The sequence below is a fragment of the Chrysochloris asiatica genome, unplaced genomic scaffold, assembly GCF_000296735.1.
Source record: "Chrysochloris asiatica unplaced genomic scaffold, ChrAsi1.0 scaffold00029, whole genome shotgun sequence".
NCBI lineage: Eukaryota > Metazoa > Chordata > Mammalia > Afrosoricida > Chrysochloridae > Chrysochloris > Chrysochloris asiatica.
The window spans coordinates 4907952-4932111 of NW_006408547.1; the positions used below are offsets into that span (position 1 = coordinate 4907952).

A 24160-nucleotide genomic window follows, 5' to 3' on the forward strand; every position below is an offset into this window, starting at 1 on the left:
AAGGTAGATTGACACAATCGTAGCAGCAATGGGCTCAAGTCTAACAGTGACTGTGAGGATGGCTGAGAATTTCGTCGTGTTTTGTTCTGTTGTGTATAGGATCTCTGTGAGTCAGAAGTGACTCAATGGCACCTAACAACAATATTGATTGTGCCAATCCATGAACATGTAATAGTTCTCAGTTATATTAGGTTTTCTTTATTATATCCCAAAGAATAGTTTTACCAACTTTCTCTATAAAGATCTTATCAATTTATGTTAGATTTCATTCTTCAGATAAGTACTTCATAGCTTTTGAAGCAATTGTAAATGATAGCTTAAATATTTCAATTTCATTTTCTGCTAATTCTGTATATTGCATATTCTATATAGTTTCTTCATATCTATATATTGAAATATAATTGAATTTTATATACTGATATTTAAACTAGCAATCTTGCTAAACTTCCTGTTAATTCTAAGTATTTATAGATTTATTTGGATTTTTTGTGCATCCAGTTGCCATCTAGTCAGTTCTAACTCATGGTGACCACATGTATTTTTGAGTAGAACTGTCCTCCACGAGGCTTTCAATGGCTTCCTTTTTGAGGAATAGATTGGCAGGCCTTTTTTCTGAAGAGTCTTTGGGTGGATTTGAGCTACCCATCTTTCCATTAGTAACAGCAGATTTTTTGCATACTGAAGCACATTATCTGCTTATAATGATAATTTTATCTTCAATCTTTATGCATTTTATTTCTTAACCTAGACTAACTTTTAGCTTAAACCTCCACCACTATATTCATCTTCATGATGGCATGACTCCTTACGTTTCTAATTTCAAAGAGAATGTTTTGAGAATATGGAAGATGGTCTTAGTGACATCGAGATAGAAAGATTACTGGAACAAAACACAAAAAGCACTAATTATATAAAAAAATACTGATTATTTCCTCTAAAAACCTAAAAATTCTAAAAAAAAAAGTCATGGTCTTTTGAACATTGTTGTTACAGTCAGTTCTGAGCCACACAGACCTGACCTAAGCACAGCAGAACAAAAGGATACTCAGTCCAGAGCCATCCTCAGTTGTTGCCTTTTGTTACCATCATGCCAGTCCATCTTACTGAGGGTCTTCCTCTTTTTTGCCAACCCTTCACTTTACGAAGCATGATGCCCTTCTTGAGAGACTTGTGTCTCTTGATAATATGTCCAAAATATGACAGTTCCATGACTATCATCCCGTGATTGTGGCAATTCAGGTATCACCAGTGTACTACCCTGTGGGCAACTCAGATGTTCTAAAGGAAAGTTAAATTCATTGGGGAATTGCTGATGACACTCACCCTTCCTTAGTTTCTTCTGGTTTCTTCGTACTCTTCTAACCACCCTCAAGTCTTGCTCAAGGCATCACTCTACTCCTTCTGTACCTAAAATGTGGTGTTTCTAAAGGTTCCATCAATTTTTGCTGGGATTATTGGAACTATCTTTCAATGGCTCCTCCTCTCCCTTAATATGGCTTCTTTTTCAGTGACACCAAACTGCCTGTTTATTTTATTTTATTTTTAAATAATGAAAATCTGAACATCTTACTCCTCTGTCCTCAAGATAAAGTTAACTTTCTTCGCAGGACTATCTACCATCTGGTCCCTGTCGAGCTTTCCAGATTCCTGTATAGTATGCTCCACCTTGTATCTTGTTCTCTATGCTTCTGCATCTGCTGCCCCTTCTACCTCAAATATTCTTCTTCCCCCAGAGATGTACTATTTATCTTTAAAGACTTGGATCAGCTGAGAAAGCCTACCATTCCTCTTCTGGGTCTAATTTGATATCTTCCATCAGATTCCTACAACACCCAAGACTTACCTTTAACACAGCACTATAGTGTAATCAATTCAACAACAAATACTTCATTCAGTGCCTATTATGATCCGGCCACCATGCCGTTTGAACTGCAAGATCAGAGGGTCAAGCTTACCAGCTGCTTCTCAGAAACCCTGTACAGGGTCACTATGGGTCGGAATCGACTCGACGGCATTTAACAACAACAACAACCATATTTGGTGCTTGGAATTCTGGTAAAGGAGACAGACTATAAACAAAAGCAATAAATTATCTTCTGGTTTATCATTCCCACTAAGGTCCTTGAAGACAGTATCTGCTTTTTGCAACTGCTTTTTTCTCATTAACTTCCACAACAGGACCAATGAATGACATCATGAAAAATGGAATAAAGATTAAAGTTGTCAAAGACTTCATTTTTCTCACACCAACCATCAAAACTCATGGAAGATGCAGTCAAGAAATCAAACAGCATATTGCATTAGGTAAATCTGCTGCACAAGACCTCTTTAAAGTGTTCAAGAGCAAAGATGTCAGTTTGAGGACTAAGGTGCACCTGACCCAAGTCATGGTATTTTCAATAGCTTCAGATACATGTGAAACTTGGACAGTGAATAAGGAAGACTATAAAGAACTGATGTATTTGAATTTGATAGTACTGGAGAATAATGTTGAAAATATGATGGACTGCCAGAAGAACAATCAGATTTGTATTGGAATACATACACCCAGAATGCTCCTTAAAACTGAGCATAGCAAGACTTTTTCTCTCGTAGTTTAGACATGTTATTAGGAAGGACCAGTCCCTGGAGAAGGATATCATGCTTGGTAAAGTGAAGGGTCATTGAAAAGAGCCCCAAAGAAACGGATTGACACACTGGACTGACAGCAGCAATGGGCTGAAATGTAACAATTGTGAGTATGGCTGAGGACTTGGCAGTGTTTTGTTCTTTTGTGCATAGGGTCACTATGAGTCGGAACCAACTTGAGGGCACCTACCAATAACATGTGTAGCACAGTGCCTTAGTGTCTGGAGAGTAGCAAAGGATTCTTAGAACCTAGGCTGTTTAACCTGGTTTAGAGAATAGTGTGACTCTAGTGTTCACACATTTGAAAAATGATTTTATGGAAAAGGGAAAAGATTATTGTCAAATCACACTGAGGGGGAAGACAAGGGCTGGCATATTCCAGATCAACATGAGACTTTCAAACAATTAGAGGTACCAAGTGCATCACAAGTTGCCTTCTGCAATAGACTCAAGGCCACTCAAGATCGAGCTCCTCTGTGAAGCCTTTCTCAAGCCATCTTGGGCAAGAAATCAATACCTCTGCTGTGACCCCTTAAACCCTGTACACCTTCTGACCATGTTGTGTATTGGATTTTCATGAAGAAATTTGCTTTATGTCTGCTGTTTATCTTAACTCTGGGAGCATTTTCTTTTTCTAGCTGCAGAGTCTAACAGGAAGTATAGAAGCAGTTAGACTCAGGCTTTAGGGTTCTTATTCTGTCATTTAATACTTGCAAAACCCTGGACACATTACTTACCTTCTTGGCTTAATTTATACATCAATGAAAATGAGAATAATAAAAAAACATTAAGGCTTAAAAGCATATGTTCAGCACAGTGCCTGCCATAAAGTAAGTGATTCAATCTATCAATCCCACAGAGCCTCACAATGACCTATGGATTTTTCTGCTTCACAAAATCTTAGGTATAGAGAGACTTTTTTAAAAAAGAAAGAATTTAAAACTTCTTATTGTGAATTGAGTGAAGGTTTACAGAGAAGATCACCAGTTTTATATTTAACAAATCATAGTTTGTTTCATCTCAATGATTGCCATTTCTTCTAGTGTATCAACAGTTCTCTACTTCCTCCCTGTGGTTCCTGTTTCTATTTCACCACCTTCCGGTCCCTTCTCACTTTTGTTCTTTTAAGTAAATGATGCCCTTTTGATTTTGAATGATTGACCATTCCATGGTGATCATCCCTTACTACTGTTGTTGTCCCCACTATATACCTGGCCTCCAAAGAGGACTTTGGCTGCACTTCTTCCAACACAGATCTGTTGGTTCTTTTAGCAACCGATGGGACTTTCAATATTCTCCTCCAACATCATAACTCTACCTATTGATAATTACACTGAATGTACATGCATTGAAGGTACCAGTCAAGAGACAGAGAATAACAGAATGAGTAAGAAAACAGGGTCCTTCAATAAGCTGTCTGTAAGAGACTCATCAAAAAGATGCAGACAGTCTTAATGTTCATCAACAAAAGAATGGTTAAACAAACTTTGGTAGATACACAGAATGGAATACTATGCAGCATTGAAGAGTAACGATGAATCTGTGATGAGCCTGGAGGACATTATGCTGAGTGAATTTACTTAATCACAAAAGGACAAATATTGTATGAGACCACTGTTATAGAATTAAAAAATATGATTTTCTTGAAAAAAAAAAAAAGAAACATTCTTTTGGGGCAGGAGCAGGGAAAATTATTCATGAGTTAGAGGGTAGACATATGTTAACATGGGTGACAGGGCAGGCAATATACAAGATGGAGGCTGGCACAGGAAAAAATGAAGGCGGTGGGAGACCCAGGTAGGAATGTAAGAGTTAAAGTGAATACGGGTAAATACTATTAATTGATGGTACACAGAGGGGATTGCAATCATTGTAATGAAGCAAAGTATATGATTTGTTAAATGCAAGACTGATGATCTGTTTTGCATACCTTCACTCAATTCACAATAAAAATTGTCATCCAAATCATCCTTAAATGGGAATGTTCACTTGGGTTCCATTACTGGCTCCTAAGTTTAAGGTATTTTGGATATCAGAGAATCCACGTAATCTCTAGGTGGAGCTGAGAATTCAAAGACTACGGCAAATGACTTTCACTTCTCTGAAGCTGTGAGTTTTCATGTTGAGTGAATCTCATACTATGGAGTCAGCGTGAGAACAACAGATGTGTCTTTGAAATAAGTAAGTAAATCCATTTGGAAATGATTACCATTCATTCATTCATCTATCCAATATTATTGGGTCCTTATTAGTTCTTGCACCCATTAGGACCTAGCATTACATAGAAGAAAAGCAAGATCCACACAGCCAAGTCACTAAAATCAGGTCAGGAAGATAGGCAGGACTACCAAACAACCAAATTCAAAATTACCACACAGTGTGGTAAATACAATGATACAAGAATGTAAAGGGGGACACTGAGAAGAGGTACTTCCTGAAATGCGTATTGAAGAAAGTCTAAGTAAGCAAGATGAAGAAAGGGATATGATGCTTCAGACCACAGGAAAAGCATATACTAGGTAAGAAAACAGCATTTTAAAGAACTGTAAGAAAATTGGATTCACTGGACTGTAGAAAAAGGTGAGAGATGCGACTAAAGATGTAGGTAGCTGTCAGATTGTGAAAGACATTTGATGACATATTCAGTTAGAATAAGGTTCATCTGTGAGTGACATATTCAGTCAAAAGAATAGCAGTTAAACAATCATGAAAATGGCACGGGATCTGCCATGGTTCATTTTATTCTACCTGATTTGATTCTGTGGCAGCAAACAGCACCAACAAAGGAAACAGAGGCTATTGCTTTGTCATGTCAGTCAAGTCTGGGGGAGGTGATCGGAGACTTCCAAGGTGCTCACACAGTTAAGGACCCAGATTTTGCCTCTGTGGTGCTGTAGGATCAGCACTGGCCTGCTAACAGCAGGAAGGCTGTTTAGATCCACCAGCTGCTCCGCAGCAGAAAGAGGTGGCATTCTAACTTCCACAAAGATCTACAACCTTGGAAACACGATGTACGGGACATGTCTATTCTATCCTATAGGGATGCTCTGAGTTGGAACTGATTTGATGGCAAAGGTTATGATTCAAACACAGCTAATAATTAGCAAGCATAGGCCTTTAAAATAAAGGTGGTTTTATTATAAAACTGTAAATGTTCGCTTTAAGGACAGTCATAGGAATACTGCATAATGGGAACATACATAGCTTCAAAATCTGAACAAATGTAACAGATTTTATACTCTGTGAAATTAATAGTTTAAAAAATCTTCTTTTCAGTTAAGAAGCGTCTTCAAAGCACCATGATTTGAATAGAAGATATTTTCCGTATTAGAGCTCATCTTTGGTCTGCAATTAGAAAGCAAAAAAAATAAATACATTTATGTCCATCAAGAAGTCTTATATGACAACTATATCAATTTATTAATTATTTTCCTATACTGTGAACCATAATGTCAACAGTGCAAATCCACCAGCTTGCTCCTTGGAAACCGTATACAGGGTCGCTATGAGTTGAAACTTAACAGTACTTAATAACAACAGCATAGATGAAACAGGAGTCCTGGTGTAGTACTGTGGATAAACACTGGATTGCTAACTGCAAAGTTAGCAGTTCAAGCCACCAGCTGCTCCTCGAAAATCCTATACAGGGTCACTGTGAGTCTGAATCGACTTGACAGCACTTAACAACAACAACACATATGAAACCAGGAAAAAGTCCAGCTACTGCTAGAGGCTTTAACAATTTAGTATTATTTCTCAAGGTTCAAAAGCACCTAAGGGTAAAATTGTATTGTGCTTCACGGGGCTGATGGGATCTTAAACATCTAAGGGCCTATGTTATTGTACAAAACTTTGTGTTATGAATTGTTAACTGCTGTCGAGTTGGATCCGACTCATAGCAATCCGGCATAGGGTTTCCGAAAAGCAGCTAGTGGGTTTGAACTGCCAACCTCGGGGTTCACAGTCCAATGATTTTATTGATACAGTCCAGCACTTTATTGATACACTAAAATCTAACAATTCTAACTCACAGCGACCCTGAAGGACAGAAGAGAACTGCCGCAGAGGGCTTTTCCAAGGCTGTAAATCTTTACAGAAGCAGATGGTCTCATTTTTCTCCCTCGGAACAGCTGGAGCATTCCAACCACTGCTCATCTCTTGGTTAGCAGCTGAGCGCCTAATCACTGTGCCACCAAGGCTCTATGTCTTTCTCTATATAAGCATTTATCACATTTTATGCAATAGATGCTGTTTCAAACAAAGAACAATAACAATCAAAACAACCCTCCCCTGCCACACTTTCTTCACATACAAATATGCACCTGATCGGATGGCAGTAGACCAGTTTTTAATTTCTGCTTTGCTAAAATCCAACTAGGTGATTTTGAACTAAATAGTTCTGTGGGCTCAGTGTAAAATGAAGGAATTTACCAGATGATCTTTGGTCCTTTTTAGCTTTACAACTGCATATATGAATCTGATTTTATATATGAAACTGTAAGGTAGTGGCATCAACAAAGATTGCTTTTAGATGACTCAGCTGATAAAATAAATAAACATGAGTAGATATTCACTCATCTCTAAATTGGGATAATGAAGTTTGCCAAGCCTACCTTAGAGAGTGAAGGGGGGAATATCAGATGATACATGTGAATACAGACAGCAGGTGATGTAAATTCTCATGTTAGAAAAAAACTTTCTTCAACTTTACCTGTGACCTACTATGCCTTCCCATTTAGTTGCAATTTAGGTGCCTTTCTTTTAATTTGTTACCATCTATGACACTGGTCTGTCTGGTAGACTGAATTCCCTAAAATCCTCAGGAGAAATGCAGACATTTTTTGCCTATTTGAATGACAGAGGAATGAATATACCAATCTGGTTACCTTTTTCCTATGACAAGTGCAGGGAAAGAGGTCATCCTCAGTCTGTGCTTCCACCCTCTTCATGCCCTCTCGGACCTCTGGCTCATTCACTTGTAAGTTGGCGTACTCCTGTGTCAACAACAATACCAATGTATTCTAATTCAATGCTCTACAACAACACATACACCACATTGAAACACCCAATGCCACTGAGTCCGTTTCGACTCACAGTGACCCTCTTTCCAAGGCTGTAAATCTGTTAGGGCGCAGACAGTCTCATCTTTCTCCAGAAAAGCAGCTGGTGGTGTCACGCTGCTCTTATGGTTAGCAGTCCAGTGCCATTTGTTAGTTGTTGTTGTTGTTAAGTGTTGTAGCGTCGATTCGAATCCATAGCGACCCTGTATACGGTTTCCAAGGAGTGACGTGAGCTTTAACTGCTGACCATGCAGTTCAAAGACTTTGCAGTCTGGTGCATTAACCCACAGTGCCACACCAGGAGATGGTCACATATGCCAAGTTTGTGATATGTAAAATTCTCCACTCCCCTTATAGAGCTTCTAAAAGGCAGCCTTTGAACACTGGCTGCCTAGTCCTAATGGAATTGTCCTTATTCCATCCTAAATTTATATGACTTGTGTTTTTAACAACTTGTGGTGCTGTGTGGGTTAACGCACCAGATTGCAAAGCCGTTTGAACTGCAAGGTCGGTAGTTTAAGCTCACCACCTGTTTCTCGGAAACCCTGTACAGGGTCGCTATGGGTCGGAATCTATTTGACGGCACTTTACAACAATATCCTTGAAATAAGGAGTCCAGTTGTGGCGTTGTAGGGTAAGCACTGGACCACAAGGTTGATTTGAACTGCAAGGTAGGCGTTGAAATTCACAAGCTGCTCCTCAGAAACCCTACACAGTGTCACTATAAGTTGGACCCAACTCGATGGCACTTAACAAAAACAAAAACAAACTTGAAATAAAGGCTCCCTGGTAGCGAACTTGTTACTTTGTGCTGTGAACCGCAAGATGAGGCTTTCTGCTCCTGTAAAGATTTACAGTCTTGGAAACCCTATATAGGTTGCTATGAGTTGGAACCAACTCGATGGCATACCATCACCACTGTGAAATAAAAATAATTATGCAACAACCTTGATCTTCCTCTCTAGGCTGAGAATTTAAGGGCAGAGACTATGTCTACCTTATCCTCCAACACTGCATGCATTAACACCAATCACCATCTTCATTTAATATGTGCTGTGTACTTATGTGGGGACCATGGTGGCTCTGTAAGATATGCATTGGATGGTGGACCACAAGGCAGGCAGTTTGAACCCACCAGCCACTCCATACTCTATAGGAGATTTACAGCCTCAAAAATTTTGTACAGGATCCTTTATATCTACCATATAGCTATAATAATAATACTGCTTGCTTGATGTTATAGCTTTTTTCATTAGTCAGTCTTTGTTTTATAATACTTTTTTTTAATTACTATAGTATTTGCCCCCGATTTTCATTCACAGAGGTGTATACATATCTCCTCATACAAACTTACTTTTAGAAATTAAGTGAAACATTTTTTGCTCCTGAGCACATGTCCAACTACATATTACATGCTTATTTTCTTAGAAATACTCACCTGGAAAAGTTTGAAGTAGTAACAAAATATGTCATCACCCATGAGATTATTTCTCGCAAATTCTTGTCCAGCTTTTGCTATTTTCCTTGCCTATAGAGAAAAAAAAAAATCCCTTAATGGATCATAATTTTTCCCATGCAGATCTGGGTTGAACTGTATTCACCAACAATATATACTGAAATATTAACCTCCTCCAATGGAGCCCAGCTATGGGACTGGACTGATAATCTCAATGTTGATGGTTCAAACCCACCAGCCGCTCCTCAGAAACCATATATAGGATCGCTATGAGCAGGATCATTAACCATGATATATGTGAATGTGATCTTATTTGGAAAGAGGGACTTTGCAGATATAAATAGTTAACATGAAGTTATATATATATATCATTGTTGTTATGTGCCGTGGAGTCGGTTCCAACTTATAGCGACCCTGTACAGGGTTTCTGAGGCTGTAAATCTTTACGGGAGCAGAATGCCTCATCTTTCTCCTGCGGAACAGCTGGTAGTTTTGAACTGCTGACCTCGTGGCTAGTAACCTGATTCGTAACCACTACGCTACCAAGATATATACATACATATATATATATATATATATATACACACACACACACATATATATACATACATGCATACATATGACGAGTGGAGAGGCTTCTGTCGCCAAACAACTGGTGTCTTTATAGAAGAGAAGGGACATACAGGAAAGAATGTTGGAATTATGGAGGCAGAGACTGGAGCCATGCTGCCATAAGCTAAGGACTACCTGGGGCCACCAGAAGTTGGAGGAATCAGGGAAGGATCTTCCCGAGAGTCTCCAGAGAGTCTGGTCTGAACGACACCCTGAATTTGGACTTCGAGTCTCCATGACCTTGAAAGAATACAGTTTGTGATAGTCTGCTATGATGGCACTATGATATTATACACAAACATGTGTAAATGGATCCTCAGAGTAAGTGAATGCTATATATAAGATAAACCTAAAATATTTTTATGATTCAATAATTTGTTTATACATAAGCACATTTATGAGAAAATACTGGAAAATATACCTTTGGGGTTAATCTTTGTGGAGAGTTCTGGTGTGGCACTGTAGTATAAGCACTGGACTGCTAACCACAAGGTTCAAACCCACCAGCCATTCCTCAGAAACCCTATACAGTGTTGCTATGAGTTGAACTTGATGGCACTTAACAACGTTATGTGTAGTAAAGGGAATCTTTAATATAACTTTTGTCCAAATAAAAGGGTGATCAGATTGACTGGAAAGCTTGAGAAGTAATTTTGGACGAGAAGAACTGAATCTAAATCCTAAAATTAAGCTTGTCTTGGAGAGAGATGGTAACTCAAATGAAGTAACTTAAATGCAAGATGCTGTTCAATTGGTTGCCTTAACTCTTTTCAGAAGACACTTAGCTCAAGGAATTTTTGGTGTTGTTGTTAGGTGCCATCAAGTTGGTGCCGACTCATAGTGACCTTATGCAAAGCAGAATGAAACACTGCCCAATCCTGGGCCAACTTCACTATTTTTGATTCAAGCAATTCCTTATATAATCCATAGCACAAGTAATTACTTTTCCTGACAGACTGGCCACCTTAATTGTTATATTTGCAGTGGCTTGAGGCTCAGAACAACCTGACTGAAAGAAAGTATATCAAGGTTAAGATTTAGATTTTGTTATATGCAGGACCTCAACTGCCATCAAATTGATTTCTACTCATAATGGTCCAATACAGGGTTTCTAAGACTAAATCTTTATAGAAGCAGACAGCCTCCTATTTCTCCCACAGAGCTGCTGAGGGGCTTGAATTGCCAACATGGAGGTTAGCAGCTGACACCTAATCCACAGTACCAGCAATGCTAGTTGATCCAAGATTCAAGATATGTGCTCACTCTGAGAAATGCTGTAATTTTGGTTTCATGGAGCAGTGAATTATTTAATAATGCACTCCTACCAAAGGACTTTTTTCCTAAGAGAAAAAGGAGGGGAAATGAGGATAGGATTATATGATTCTTATAATCATATTGTTATGATTGTTGAGAGGGAAAACTTTGAATTCTCATGTGCGGATTGGTCAATTATGACATCCTGTTGGGAATAAAATGAGCCATCTCAGCAGCAATATGGGGGAAGGGGTGTCACTACCATCAGACAGAAGAGCCAGGAGTGGAGCATGTCCTTTGGACCATGAGATCCCTGTGTATTGTCTCCTGAATCTAAGTACAGAAAATCAGAGAAGCCGCAGCAGCAGAGCCAGAGCACGAGACAGAGAGGTGGCCTTCCTGTGAGTGGAGTGGCCGAAAGTGAAGCATTCTGTCTGAAGGCCGTCAGCTTTATGTGCTGGGTTTGCTGACCTATGTATGGAGTTAGAGCTGAGCACCTCTGGGCTGAGGCTTATGGCAGAGTGCTCTCTGAACAATTTATTGGCAGCCCTAAAAGAGCTTTGTAATGTAGTCTGAGCAGGGCAAAGGACAAGGGCAAAGCTTGCTGTGGGCATGGCTGGAAAGAGGCTGTTTTGACTGAAGAAATGTCTTGAGAATGTCTGATTCTGCACTGTAACCTGGTTTGAGAAATCTGCATGGCCACTGTAATGAATTATCAAACCCAATTGAAAAGTAGAGAGGGCTATGGGAGGGACCGTTGGACAGTGGAGCAATAACTGACCTCAGTCTCCTTAGGAACCAATCTTGGGCTGTTGATGAGTGTGATTCTCATTCCCGGTGAAGTCAGAGGTCAGATGATGTTCCCACATCATTTTACATATGGGAAGGTGGTTTCTCATTTACAAGTATGATTCTATATCCGAGGATCATGAAAGCTTCCCAGGCATGTTGTGAAGTGTGTTGAGTCACTTCTGACTCATAGTGACTCTGTATAGGATTTCTGAGGAGTAGCTGGTGGGTTTGAACCACTGACTTTGGGTTAGCAGTCCAGTGCATATCCTATAGCACCACACCAGGATCTCAGACTTTTTGAAATGAACCTGACAGTGTACTGTACAAGAAACCTTAAAAAGAATTCAATAGTGTAACATTGTTGTTGTTGTTAGGTACCCTGGAGTCAGTTCGGACTCACAGTGACCCTGCACAGGGTTTCCAAGGCTGTAAATCTTTATGAGAGCAGAAAGCCTCCTCTTTCCCCCATGGAACAGCTGGTATTTTCCAACTGCTGACCTTGAGGTTAGCAGCCCAATTTGTAACCACTAACTACCAGAGCTTCTTAGTGTAACATTGAGGAGCCTTAAAATGAACCCCTGATAGTGTAATGTACAAGGAGCCTTAAAAATGAACCCCTGATAGTGTAATGTACAAGGAGCCTTAAAATGAACCCCTGATAGTGTAATGTACAAGGAGCCTTAAAAATGAACCCCTGATAGTGTAATGTACAAGGAGCCTTAAAATAAACCTCTAATAGTGTAATGTACAAGCAGCCTTAAAATGAACCCAGTAGTGTAATGTACAAGGAGTCTTGGAGGTGTGTTGGTTAAGCTCTCAGTTGGTAATTGAAAAGCTGGTGGTTCAATTCAGTGGAAGAAAGATGTAGAAGTCTGTTTCCATAACGATGTACAGCTGTGGAAACGCTATGGGGTAGTTTTACTCAGTCCTGTAGGATCTTGGTGAGTGTGGGCTGAATGGCAGGGGACATGAGTGTAATGCAAGTAAACATTCGAGGACAATGACCTTACCTCTTCATCATGATCTTTTGCCCATTTAAGTTTTTCTAGGAGATCACTCAGGTTGCTTTTAACTGGAATATAATGTTTCCAGGGCTGCAGCTCATTGTAAAAATGTTCATAGTAGATAGAATCTTGCTTCAGCACAACACTGTCACCGACCAGTAGATAGGGCAGGCGGTATGCTGCTACAGTGCCATCAATATTTATCTGATACTTATGCTACAAAACAAGCAGGAAATTATGAGAAGGGCAATGAAATTTCCTTTATTGTACCCTCTTTAGTGTCCTCTCCTTACCACAGTGAACCTTCTCCATCCCCTGCTGCACACAGGCCAGAATTTGCTTTGACTTTGTGTTTCTAAGCGCTACTGTATAACGTGCTGACCTAGAGCTAACTACTCATTTAAATGCTCCCCTAAATACTACAGAGGAGGCAACAAATCTAACACTGAAGAAGGCAAGAAAATAATTAAACTGATCTCCTAAGGCTACAACAAGGGAAGATATATTTATTCCTGGCTTTGTAATTCCTCTACTACTTTATTAAGTGCACATATGAACGCTAATAATGTCATAATCTGTGCCATGTGAACCATACTTTTAAAGTACCAGATGGCTACACACATCTTAAGGAAATTAGCAAGCTCTGGAGCATGAACATCTGTAAATAAAAACATTAATAGAACTGTGGCAATTAATTTTAGCTGTAGAAAATTCACCTGTGTGGCGGTATGGTCAATATCAGCTCTTTGTTATAATCCCATTTTTCAATAATCTGAGTATTCATGTAGAAAAATACTGACAATGCAAGTCAAGGCATTCACTAAATCCATATATTGCTTTGTGCAAATCTGCTGCACAAGAACTCTTGAAAGTGTTCAAGAGAAACATGTCAGTTTGAGGACTAAGGTTCACCTGACCAAGCCATGGTATTTTCAATCACCACATATGCATGTGAAAGTTGGATAATAAATAAAAAACATCGTAGAATTGATGCATTTGAGTTACAGTATTGGAGAAGAATAGCAAATAAATTTGTGTTGGAAGAAGTACAACCAGAATGCTCCTTAGAAGCCAGGATCGTGAGACTCTGTCTCTCATACTTCGGACATATTATCAAGAGGGACCAGTCCCTGGAGAAGGACACCATGCTTGGTAAAGTGGAGGATCAGTGAAAAAGAAGAAGACCCCCACTGAGGGGGACTGATACAGTGGCAGCAGCAATGGGCTCATGCGTAATGATTGTGAGGTTAGCGCAGGAGTAGACAGTGTTATGTTCTGTTGTGCGTAAGGCCGCTATGAGTCAGAACCACCTCAACAGCAACTAACATCAAGAAATTGTCATGAAATCCATCAAATGAAAAACTAACCATCTATAGGGCAATAGAGCAGGGGATTACCTTTTACCCCCCTTTCTTTCTACCAAAAGTCTAGTGACCAAGGGCAGTGTCCCACTGCTTGACAAAGGGAGTTGTTAGAAAAGGAGCACTCCCTCAGACAGGTACACAATCCACATTCTAGACACAGAAAGCTTTTCCTTACTTGAAGAAATTTCAGGCAGAACATTTGGTTGTGCTTTCATTTAGTCCTCTACCAGAAGGTCTAATAAAAGACACCTGGTCTATGTTGTCTTTAATTTGTTGTTATAACTCTATTGAAAAGTATTTGCAATGTGACTCACTTAATAAAAGAGTATTTGAAGCTGAAACTTGATTATCTTGCAAACTATTTGTAAAAAAACAACAACTATCACCTTATCCAGGTGCCTCAATATGTATTTAATGTCAGTGCTGGGTACTACTGATGGTGCCAGGTTCCCAAACTAATCCCAGGGAACCCATGCCTTTATAGCCACAAGTTTTGTGCTTCCCTCATCCAATTTCCCTCCCCCGAGCTGCTATTTACACATAAATGAAAGTATCTGGAAGAACAGAAAAGAATGGCAACTGATGACATCATACCTTGAAGAAATCAAAAAATGAAATGTGTTTCACAATGGGCCCATACAGACTTTCATCATGTTTAAAGAAGAAAAAGTTGGTGAAAGCAGCATCTATGAGGTCTGGGTGTTTTCTACTGAGCTTAACCAGTTCGAGTCTCTCTTTGCGGCTGTCTCGCCCTCTCCAGACAGCTGTGGAGTTTTTGCTTTCCCAAGGAGGACCAGTGTTAGCTTGCACAGACATCATATCCAGACTTACTCTAGAAGACAGAAAGTGCAACAGATTTGCCTCCCGAACCTTCACATCACCAATGTTGTTAGAAAAGAACTCACCAGGGAAAGAAAACCAATGCTCTGGGTCAACTGTAACCTGTCTCTCACCGGCCCATGGTCTCTAGAACAGAGTCAGTCAAGTCGTAGGTAGGCATCACAATATCTTTGGAGTCTGTGGAGCCACACCAGGAAAATATTGGATGGATGTGTGAATTGGATTTCTTTTTTTCCAAAGGCCAGTCTCCCAAATTAACAAAAAACTCAACATCTGGCATCTTCACCTAGAAAAAAGGAAACAAGAGTTCATTCACTGGAGAATATTTTGCAATTAAAATAAGAAGTCAACACCAAATGAAAAGTCAACTTTACAGACTTCAGGTAATAATAATGAACTCAGTTTGGCAAGTAGGCAGCTTTCCAGAACACAGTGCCTAATTGTTTTACAGCCCAAGACACTTGCTACAAAAGTGAGGAAATGGCAAGGTAATCTGTATTCAGATGCTGCCAAGAGGCTCTAAAATGAGAAGACAAAGGAAAAGTACAATTACAAAGAATAGTACTTGGAACTCTAAATCTAGTTTTTTTTAAATGAATGAGCCAGATGTTTCCATTTCAAAAATATACACCTGGAGGATGGTGAGGCCAGGACTTAGATGTAGGAAGCACAACATGAAATTGAACACTGTTCATTTCCATGTTACGATGCTTGTACTGACAAATGACATGAACATGTCAAAAGAACTTGTTTTATCTAGCCATGAAAAATGATTGGTGTAACTGTAAAAGAGATTTATATTTTAGGCAAGGACTGTGTTGGTCAGTCTGTGAAGCATCTTAAGGTACAGGAGCCCTGAAGAACGTTCTTATTTGTTAGGGACCAACACAGATGAGCAACAACAGTCTGCTGGCAGTTATCTTGTTGTGATGTGCCGTGGAGTTGGTTCTGACTCATAGTGACTCTGTACAGGGTTTCCGAGGCTGTAAATCTTTACGGGAGCAGAACGCCTCATCTTTATCTTTATGGGTAGATTTAAACTACTGAGCTTATAGCTTACAGCCCAATCATACACTACGACACTACCAGAACTCACAATCCAGATACGTTGGTTCTTTGTTAAGTTCTGTTTACTCGGTTCTGACTCATAGCAACCCTACACAGGGTGTCCGAGGAGCGAAATTTGGAGTTCAAATCCAAATATAGACATATTTAAAATAAATCTACAGGACTGGAAACAGGGAACCAAAGATATCAATTTATAATGACATTAACTACAAAGAAAAAAGAGGGAATAATGTAAATATAGAACTTTTAAATGGCAAGGAAGTCAATTAGATTTCAAGCTAAAACAGTTGCTTTTTAATTACAGGGTAACTTCAAAGAAAATTAATACACTGTACATCAAAATAAAAAAAAAAGAGAAAAATCAGAAAGATTTAGTAAGCATTAATACAACAGAAATGAAAACGAGAAGAAAGCCCACAAACAAAATGAACTCAGCACAACGAATTGTGTGGAGCAAAGAAACTAGCAGTACCACAAAAAACATTCAGCAAAGTCATAGCATCAATTAATATCTATTTATAATACACTTAATATAAATGGATTAAATTCATCAGTCAAAACAGTGAGAGCAGAATGGATAAGAAAACAGGATCCTTCAATAGGCGGTTTACAAGAGACATATCAAAAAGATGGAGACAGCCTTAATGCCCATCAACAGAAGAATGGCTAAACAAACTTTGGTACATACATGCAATGGACTACTATGCAATGTTGAAGAATAATGTTGAATCTGCCTAATATCTCACAACATGGATGAACCTGAAGGACATTATGCTGAGTGAAATTAGTTACAAAGGACAAATATTGTATGAAACCAATGGTGTAAATGTTAAAAGATTTTCTTGATTAAAGAAACAATCTATGATGGTTACAAGGTGTGGAGGAAGGAGAAATTATTGACAGGCTAGAGGGTAGACAGACACATATTAAGTTACCATAGGTGACAGGGCAGGCAATATACAATTAGAGGGAGGTTAGCAGAGGAAAGATGAAGGGAGAGACATAGGGAGGAATACAATTGTTAAACTGAATGGAGGTAAATGCTGTTAACTGTTGGCACAAACAGGGGATTGCAATCATTTTAATGAAGCAAAGTATATGATTTGTTGAATATAAAACTGATGATGTACTCTGTATATCTTCATGCAATTCACAATGAAAAGTTAAGAAATAAAAAAGAAAAAAAAAAAATAGCTGGTATGTTGTTGTTAATTGCTGTCAAGTTGGTTTCCACTTGTAGCAACCTTAGTAATTCACAATGGAAATGCCTTGAAACCTTGAGAAGAAACTATTATTTTCAATGGGTAATTCAATCAAGATATGTATATTAATTATTCAATAAATATCTATCAAACAGTTGGTAAGAATATGGCTATAGTTCTCCACATTTTAGTATTACTGTTGAAGTGTTGTTGTTAAGTGCTGAGGAATTAGTTTCATCTTAAAGCTACCCTTTATAGGTTTTTTGAGTTTTAAAAAAAAATCTTTGCGGTAGCAGAAAGTCTCATCTTTTCCCCATGGAGTTGCTAGTGAGCTTGAACTGCTGACCTTGTGATTTGCAGTCCAGTGCTTATCCTATGGTGGTGGTGGTGTGCCCTCAAGTCGATTCTGCCTCACAGCGACTCTGTGTAGGGTTTCGGAGGCTATAAATCTTCATAGGAGTAGGAAACCACATCTTTCTCCCATGGAGTGAGTGGTAGGTTTGAACTGCTGATCTTTCGGTTAGCAGCCTAACCCATAACCACTAGAGCACCAAAACTCTGCTAAAGCACATTACACCAAGATACAGAATTCAGTAAAAGAAAATCTTCTTTGAACTCAAAGTAATTTTAGTACCAAAATAATTCTATTATTAGGTATTTTCCTTTATATGGTATCCTGGTATGGCACTGTAGGATAAGCACTGGACTGCTAATCACAAAGTTGGCAGTTCAAACCCACTATCCACTCCTTAGCAACCTATACAGGATCACCAGGAGTCAGAACTAACTTGATATCCTGTAACAACAACATGACATAAAACTTAAAAATAATAGTCTAATGAAACTCTAGAATAGAAAACTATTTATGTTATCATTTTTATTTTGATAAACTGTATTTTAAAACTTTGGCTGAAATTGTACAATATACCTAAGAGAAAATATATACTTACCTTCCTAGTCAAAGAAAGTAGTATGGCATCCATGAAAATTCGAAAACCTACATGTTCACCGTGAGTCTTGATATAAACCTAAAAGATAGTTGACATTTATATTAGCCTAAGACCGCTGATGGGCTTTATTGAAGAAAAGCTGGTCACAATGCTCCTTATTGGAATGGCTTGTAAAGTTATTTTGGTTACATCCAAAAATGGTAGAAAACATCGAATCAACTGAAACAAACACCTCAATCATGCATTGTACCTTGTTATCCTTCAAGGTATAGTGACACAAACTCTGTCTTTGTCCAAATCTTTTTGGGATTTCTGCTGCAATCTTTTCTGGGTCAATGGTAGGAAAATGTGCCAGATCTCTCTGAATCTGAGTGATGGTTTCTGGGCAGTTCATCTCCTGTAACCAGGCTGCACTGTCTTCCAAAGGGCAGTCACAGTTCTCATGGTAAACAGTTCCTAATTGCATATAAATAATGATGATGTATAGCGGTAATCATTTTACTTAACACTGGAAACACATAACAAATATCTATAATATGGATTCACAGATTTTGCATAATTAGATGAGAACAGTATTTTGATTATAAAGAGTTTAAGAATTTTTTCATTACGTTGAGGTATCTCTAGTTAGCCCTCTATTCTGATATAGGTTTTCTCTGTGAAGTTACGTGAGTTTTGTAACTGGGGCCACTTTGCATGAGCTTAAAAGAAAGCTGCAAACCAAATCCATTAATTGATTCCAACTCATAGCAATCCTATAGGACAGGAAGAACTGCCCTCTAGGGTTCTAAGGCAACTTTTTTCAAGAAGAGCAGGCTGGTGGGTTCGAACTGCTAACTTTTCAGCTTGCAGCAGAGTGCTTAAACCATTATGTAACCAGGGTCCCTTTAAAAGAAACCCAACAGGTATTAATTTTTGCTCTAGAGTGGATACTATTTTTCATTATTAGTTCAAATTTGCTTAAGTACTAATTTGATTAAGGCTAATCAAACATTGGTAAAATGAAATCAGAGTTGATCTGTTTAATGAAAGACAAAAATGGTATGAAATTAACATTTTATGGTCTAGTTTATAAACAGGCTTTAAAAGTATTCTTTGTGGTTATAAATCACTGTGAATCACAAGGTCAGTTTTGGAAACTACCAGCTGTTCTGTGGGAGAAAGATGAGGCTTTCTGCTCCCATAAAGATTTACAGCCTCGGAAACCCTGTGCAGGGTCGCTATGAGTTGGAACCAACTTCAGGCACACCAGGACCACCAAAGTACTCTTATCAATAGGGTAAATCATCAATAATTTGAAATATATAATAAATACTATACTTAGCACTTTTTTAAAAAAAGAATTATAAAGAAAAGGTACTCTTTTAAAACTTCATTCCATTACTATTTTAATTAATGGCTCCATATGATAAGCACTGGACTGAGAACCATAAGGTCTGTGATTTAAGCCTGCCAATGGCTCCGTGGGAAAAAGATGAGACTTTCTGCTTCCATGAAGATTTAAAGCTTTAGAAACCCCATACAGGGTCACTATGAATCAGAACTGACTCGATGGCACATAACAACAATGACATATTTATAGAAATAATAATACAATAATCTGAATTGAGATTTCTATGATTCTCAGACTTACAATAATTGAAAATGGCATATCTTTTAAGGTTTAGCTGGTCAGACTGTACCATGTGGTCTGATGTAATGTAGGAAAATAAAATCTAGACACTTACAAAAATCTAGTTTTCTTGACGGGACGAGGAAGTCGTGTGTCTCTGCTTTCCCACTGTTCTGAGATACTGTTTCTTCTAAGAGTGGAGGATATGGCTCTAGGTAAGAAAGCTATACTCTCATACTACATGAGAAAACATCAGAGAGTTCTCTGGAAAACTTAAATCAGAACTAAGGTGAAAACAATGGGCAACTTTCAACTACTCTCCTTCAAGTCCTTTTTCTTCCTGCAGTTATGTACCATGTTTCAGTTAACACTAACTGGTTATTCAAGTTACACCTCTGTAGTTAAAGCGTCACATATGTTCATATATGTTGTTGCTGTTAAGTCAGTTCTGACTTATAATGACCCTGTATAGCGTTTACAAGGCTGCATATCTTTACCGGAAAAGCCTCATCTTTCTCCCTGGGAACAGCTGGTGGGCTCAAACTGTTGACCTTGTGGTTCACAGTCCAGTGCTTATCTTACAGTGCCACCAATGCTACATGGTCATATAAATAGCTCGATTATTCATATTAATGTTTTTCTAAAGGTAGAAAATTCTCTATTAATATGTTATTTCCTCTTTCCTAATAATTTATGCTCAAATTTTGAATTCCTCTCTTTTACCAGAGTTCTTAATTTAGCTTACAAACAGAGAACTTTTATTCTTTTCTTTCATTTGAAAAAAATAGTGTTATTTTGTTGATGGAATTTTACTAATTTCAATTACTTTGGTATAAATTTGTTTCAATTTACCTTTTAAAATATATGGAGACTTGGCCACATGTTGACCTTGAAATGTAACTTCCACCTTTAGATTTCTGTAGCTTGCATACATTCTGTATCTTACTATGAAGGACCCATCCTTTCGGTCTAAAACCTGGACTCCAACTCTAGTGAATTGCTCATCTGGTGCCAAGATTTTTACCTGAAACACCTTTTCACCTGGAGAAGATGTGAATCTGTGATGAGAAATGAAAAAAAAAAAAAAACCAAAACAACAGAAATATAATCTTATGGAACCAATTCACAACGATCACGCTCTCCAGTCTGAGAGCCTTATTTGCGTCCACATTCTCCCTACCATATACGTGTTTCTTCTCTTTTAGACTTTTATTATCAGAATGAATATGATGGATTGTAGAAATAAAAATAAAGATGACATTGGTCAAGATGACATAAAGCAGTTCCATTAGAAAATCACATGAGAATAGTTGGCTTTTTATGTAAACATAAAACATATTTACACTTTCCATAGATCAACATAACCTTATGAAGCTACTGAAGGACTGCTGGTGTGGTGCTGTAGGATAAGCACTGGACTGCTAACCACAAGTTTGGAGGTTCAAACCCATCAGCCACTTCTCGAAAATTCTACAAAGGGTTGCTATGAGTTGGAACTAACTCAATGGCACTAATAACAACAACAACAACAACAACCTACTACTGATTTCATGTCCATCACATTTGGCAGCATGTTACCAAATGGTGCCTCCAAAGATAGGGATCTTCTGAAATATGTACCTCAATGAGTCTTAAAAATCCATGAGCTCAATGTCAGTTTTGGAAAAGGGCAGCACCGGTAGATGGTCATGCTAGTGACACAGAAGTCTGTTGGAATATTCCTCCTGTTAATGTGATAGCTCATTTCTCCAAGTGGACTATTTAGTAGCCAAGTGACAATGTTTACAAACTTTCTTTTCTTTGTTGTTGTTGTTAAGTGCCTTTGAGTTGATTCCAACTCATATCGACCCTGTATAGGGTTTCTGACAAGTGGCTGGTGGGTTTGAACTGCCGACCTTGTGGTTCAAACCGACCTTGCCATACAGTGCTTTATCTCACAGCAACACATCAGGATTATTTGTTTTGGAAACATATTATTTCTAAGATTTGTTTTAGACTAAATATAACACAAAAAACCCACAAACATACTGCCATCAAATTCATTCTGACTCACAGCGACCCTATTGGACACCAGGGCTTCATCGTCATTAACAAACAGACAATTACTTCAGAGTTATGTGACTTATTAAAAATGAGTTTTAAGGTGACATGTTTAACTTGTTACAATGCAATAAACCTTTGTTATAAATCACATAGGAGATTTATATTTGTTACTTTCCTTCTAAGCTCCAAAGTTCCAGACTGTTTTGTTGTTAAGTGTTAGCCAGTCAGTTCTGATCCATAGTGACCGTCTGGAGTTTCTGAGGAGAGGCTTCTGAGCTTGAACCACCTACCTTGCGATTCAAACCGACTTTGCCATCAAGCGCATTAACCCAAAGCGCCAATCAGGACTTTAAAGTTTCAGATAGTGTTTCATTTTTCTTTTTGAATTTCAAAACATGTTTACCTGCAGGTAAACCCTGCAGGTGCCTGCCTGAAAATAAGGAGAACAGCACCAGCTTCATGACCAACCGTGTCTTTAACCATTAAATATAAATTCCTTATCCTGGTGTGGCGCTGTGGGGCAAGCACTGGGCTGCAAGGTTGGCGATTCAAACCCACCAGCCGCTACTTGGAAATCCTATACAGGGTCGCTATGAATCGGAACCGACTGATGGTACTTAACAACAGTGTATGCGAAAAGTAGTAGAAACAGTAATTGCAGCAATGTCTTCTGGTAATGTGGCATCTCTATCAAAAACAGCTAAGAAAAGAGACATCTCAGAATGATTTAGAAACCCATCGTGAAAAATTGATCTGGATGGGGAAGACTGTCACAACCAGATGTAGATAGGAACTAAATATTCCAGAGTTTAAACTGATGTGGAAGAAAGACTTCTTCAGCAGAAAAAAGAACCACTTTTTTTTTTTTTTTTTAACTGCAAACCAAAATAATTAGGGCGCCATTTCTCTACTTACTTATTCCCTGATGCATCCACCGCCTGAATGTAGAAATAGCGGGCAGGAAGAACGACATCTGCTTTTAGTCCCGGCCCCCATATTTCACTCTTCTCAGGGCTCAGTTGCCTCTCTCCGCCGGTTTCGGCAAGTGCTGGAAATGTTCCCAGAAAGAAGCAGTAAAGCAGCAAAGTGCTACACATTTACAACACGAGCTGTCGAAATGATTCGCGGATAAAGAAAGAAGTGTAAGATGTAGACCGGATCAACCGCGCTTCGACAGGGCCAAGCCTGCCTATCACCGCAGCACACACGGCTGGAAAAGGTGTCACTTAACGTGCAAAGCAGGAATGCAGAGCTCCACTTTCCTCCAGGAGAATCACAGCCTGAGGGCTGACATGTTCAGGTTCTCGATGTCCAGCTGAAACGGACAAGGACCACGCTGCTCCTCTTTGACGGGAGTAAGATGAACTTTTGTTAGTTGAGCAACAGGAGCATCTTTTGGGGGGCGAATCCTCCTCAGGTTCCAGACCAAGGTGGAAAGCAAGGCGATTGGCCAGGGTGTCGGGAGGCTTAGTAAGATCTCCTCCAAGTGGACGCGGAGTGGACACGCGTCTGGGACGCCGTGGGCTTCTTGGGATATGTAGTTCGCGACTGGGCTAGCGGAAATCCTGCCAGATTCTACCCAGTTTTCATCGATTTATTTATTTTTCAACCACCGGTTCTAGGGAGCGGATAACTATTAACAGATGCCCAGCAGAGAGACACGCAGGTCTGCAGGCACAGATAAGATTTTATTTTTGCTTCTCATCTCCTCCGCACGTGGAGAAGGCAGGTATAAAACATGATGGGTAAACAGATTTTGTGTAATGTTAGCTTGTCGACTGATCGTGGGGCACGGTCATTCTGGGCACTTTCCTGGCTGGCTCTCGGACTATGAGCGCGCTGGAAACAGCGGTACTGGGGCTTCTGGGGTACCGGGTGAGGTAACCCCGGGCGCATGCTGGCCACGCCTTCTTTGTGAGTCTCCTCACGCACCTCCAGTGCTATCGAGGGTTCAATTCCTCTCCTGATGGTACACACAGATACCAGAACCTAGAGTGCTGTGAATAAAGGAGTTCTTGCTTTCTCCACGTGGAACATCGGTGTTCACTTCACAACCAGGGTGCAAGGAGGAGGAGACCCAACCGGAAGAGAGAGGACGAGTGCACTTGGGTCAAATCTCGATTTGGAGGTGTCCCTGACAATCCTGGGGGTTCCTGTGCACACTCTTATCTTCATGGTTCTAGCACCCAGCGCCTTCTCCCCGGCGCCTCCATTCCCGACTCGGACCTGAAGCCTCCTACCCCCTCTCCCCGCTTTCGTCCTTGGCGGCTCCCTG

The 24160-nt window shown here is 39.3% G+C and overlaps 1 protein-coding gene across 1 annotated transcript; it reads right to left on the reverse strand.

Moving 5' to 3' along the window:
- Nucleotides 1-5742: 5742 nt before the first annotated feature.
- Nucleotides 5743-22982, reverse strand: KDELC1 (KDEL (Lys-Asp-Glu-Leu) containing 1). The gene is made up of 10 exons (XM_006846674.1): nucleotides 22801-22982; nucleotides 20695-20900; nucleotides 18481-18686; nucleotides 18231-18308; nucleotides 15124-15296; nucleotides 14765-15002; nucleotides 12813-13022; nucleotides 9127-9216; nucleotides 7515-7622; nucleotides 5743-5973 (listed from the first exon to the last, which is right to left on the reverse strand). The coding sequence occupies exons 1-10, from the start codon at nucleotides 22980-22982 to the stop codon at nucleotides 5956-5958; spliced, it is 1509 nt and encodes a 502-aa protein (XP_006846737.1). The 3' UTR covers nucleotides 5743-5955.
- Nucleotides 22983-24160: the final 1178 nt, after the last annotated feature.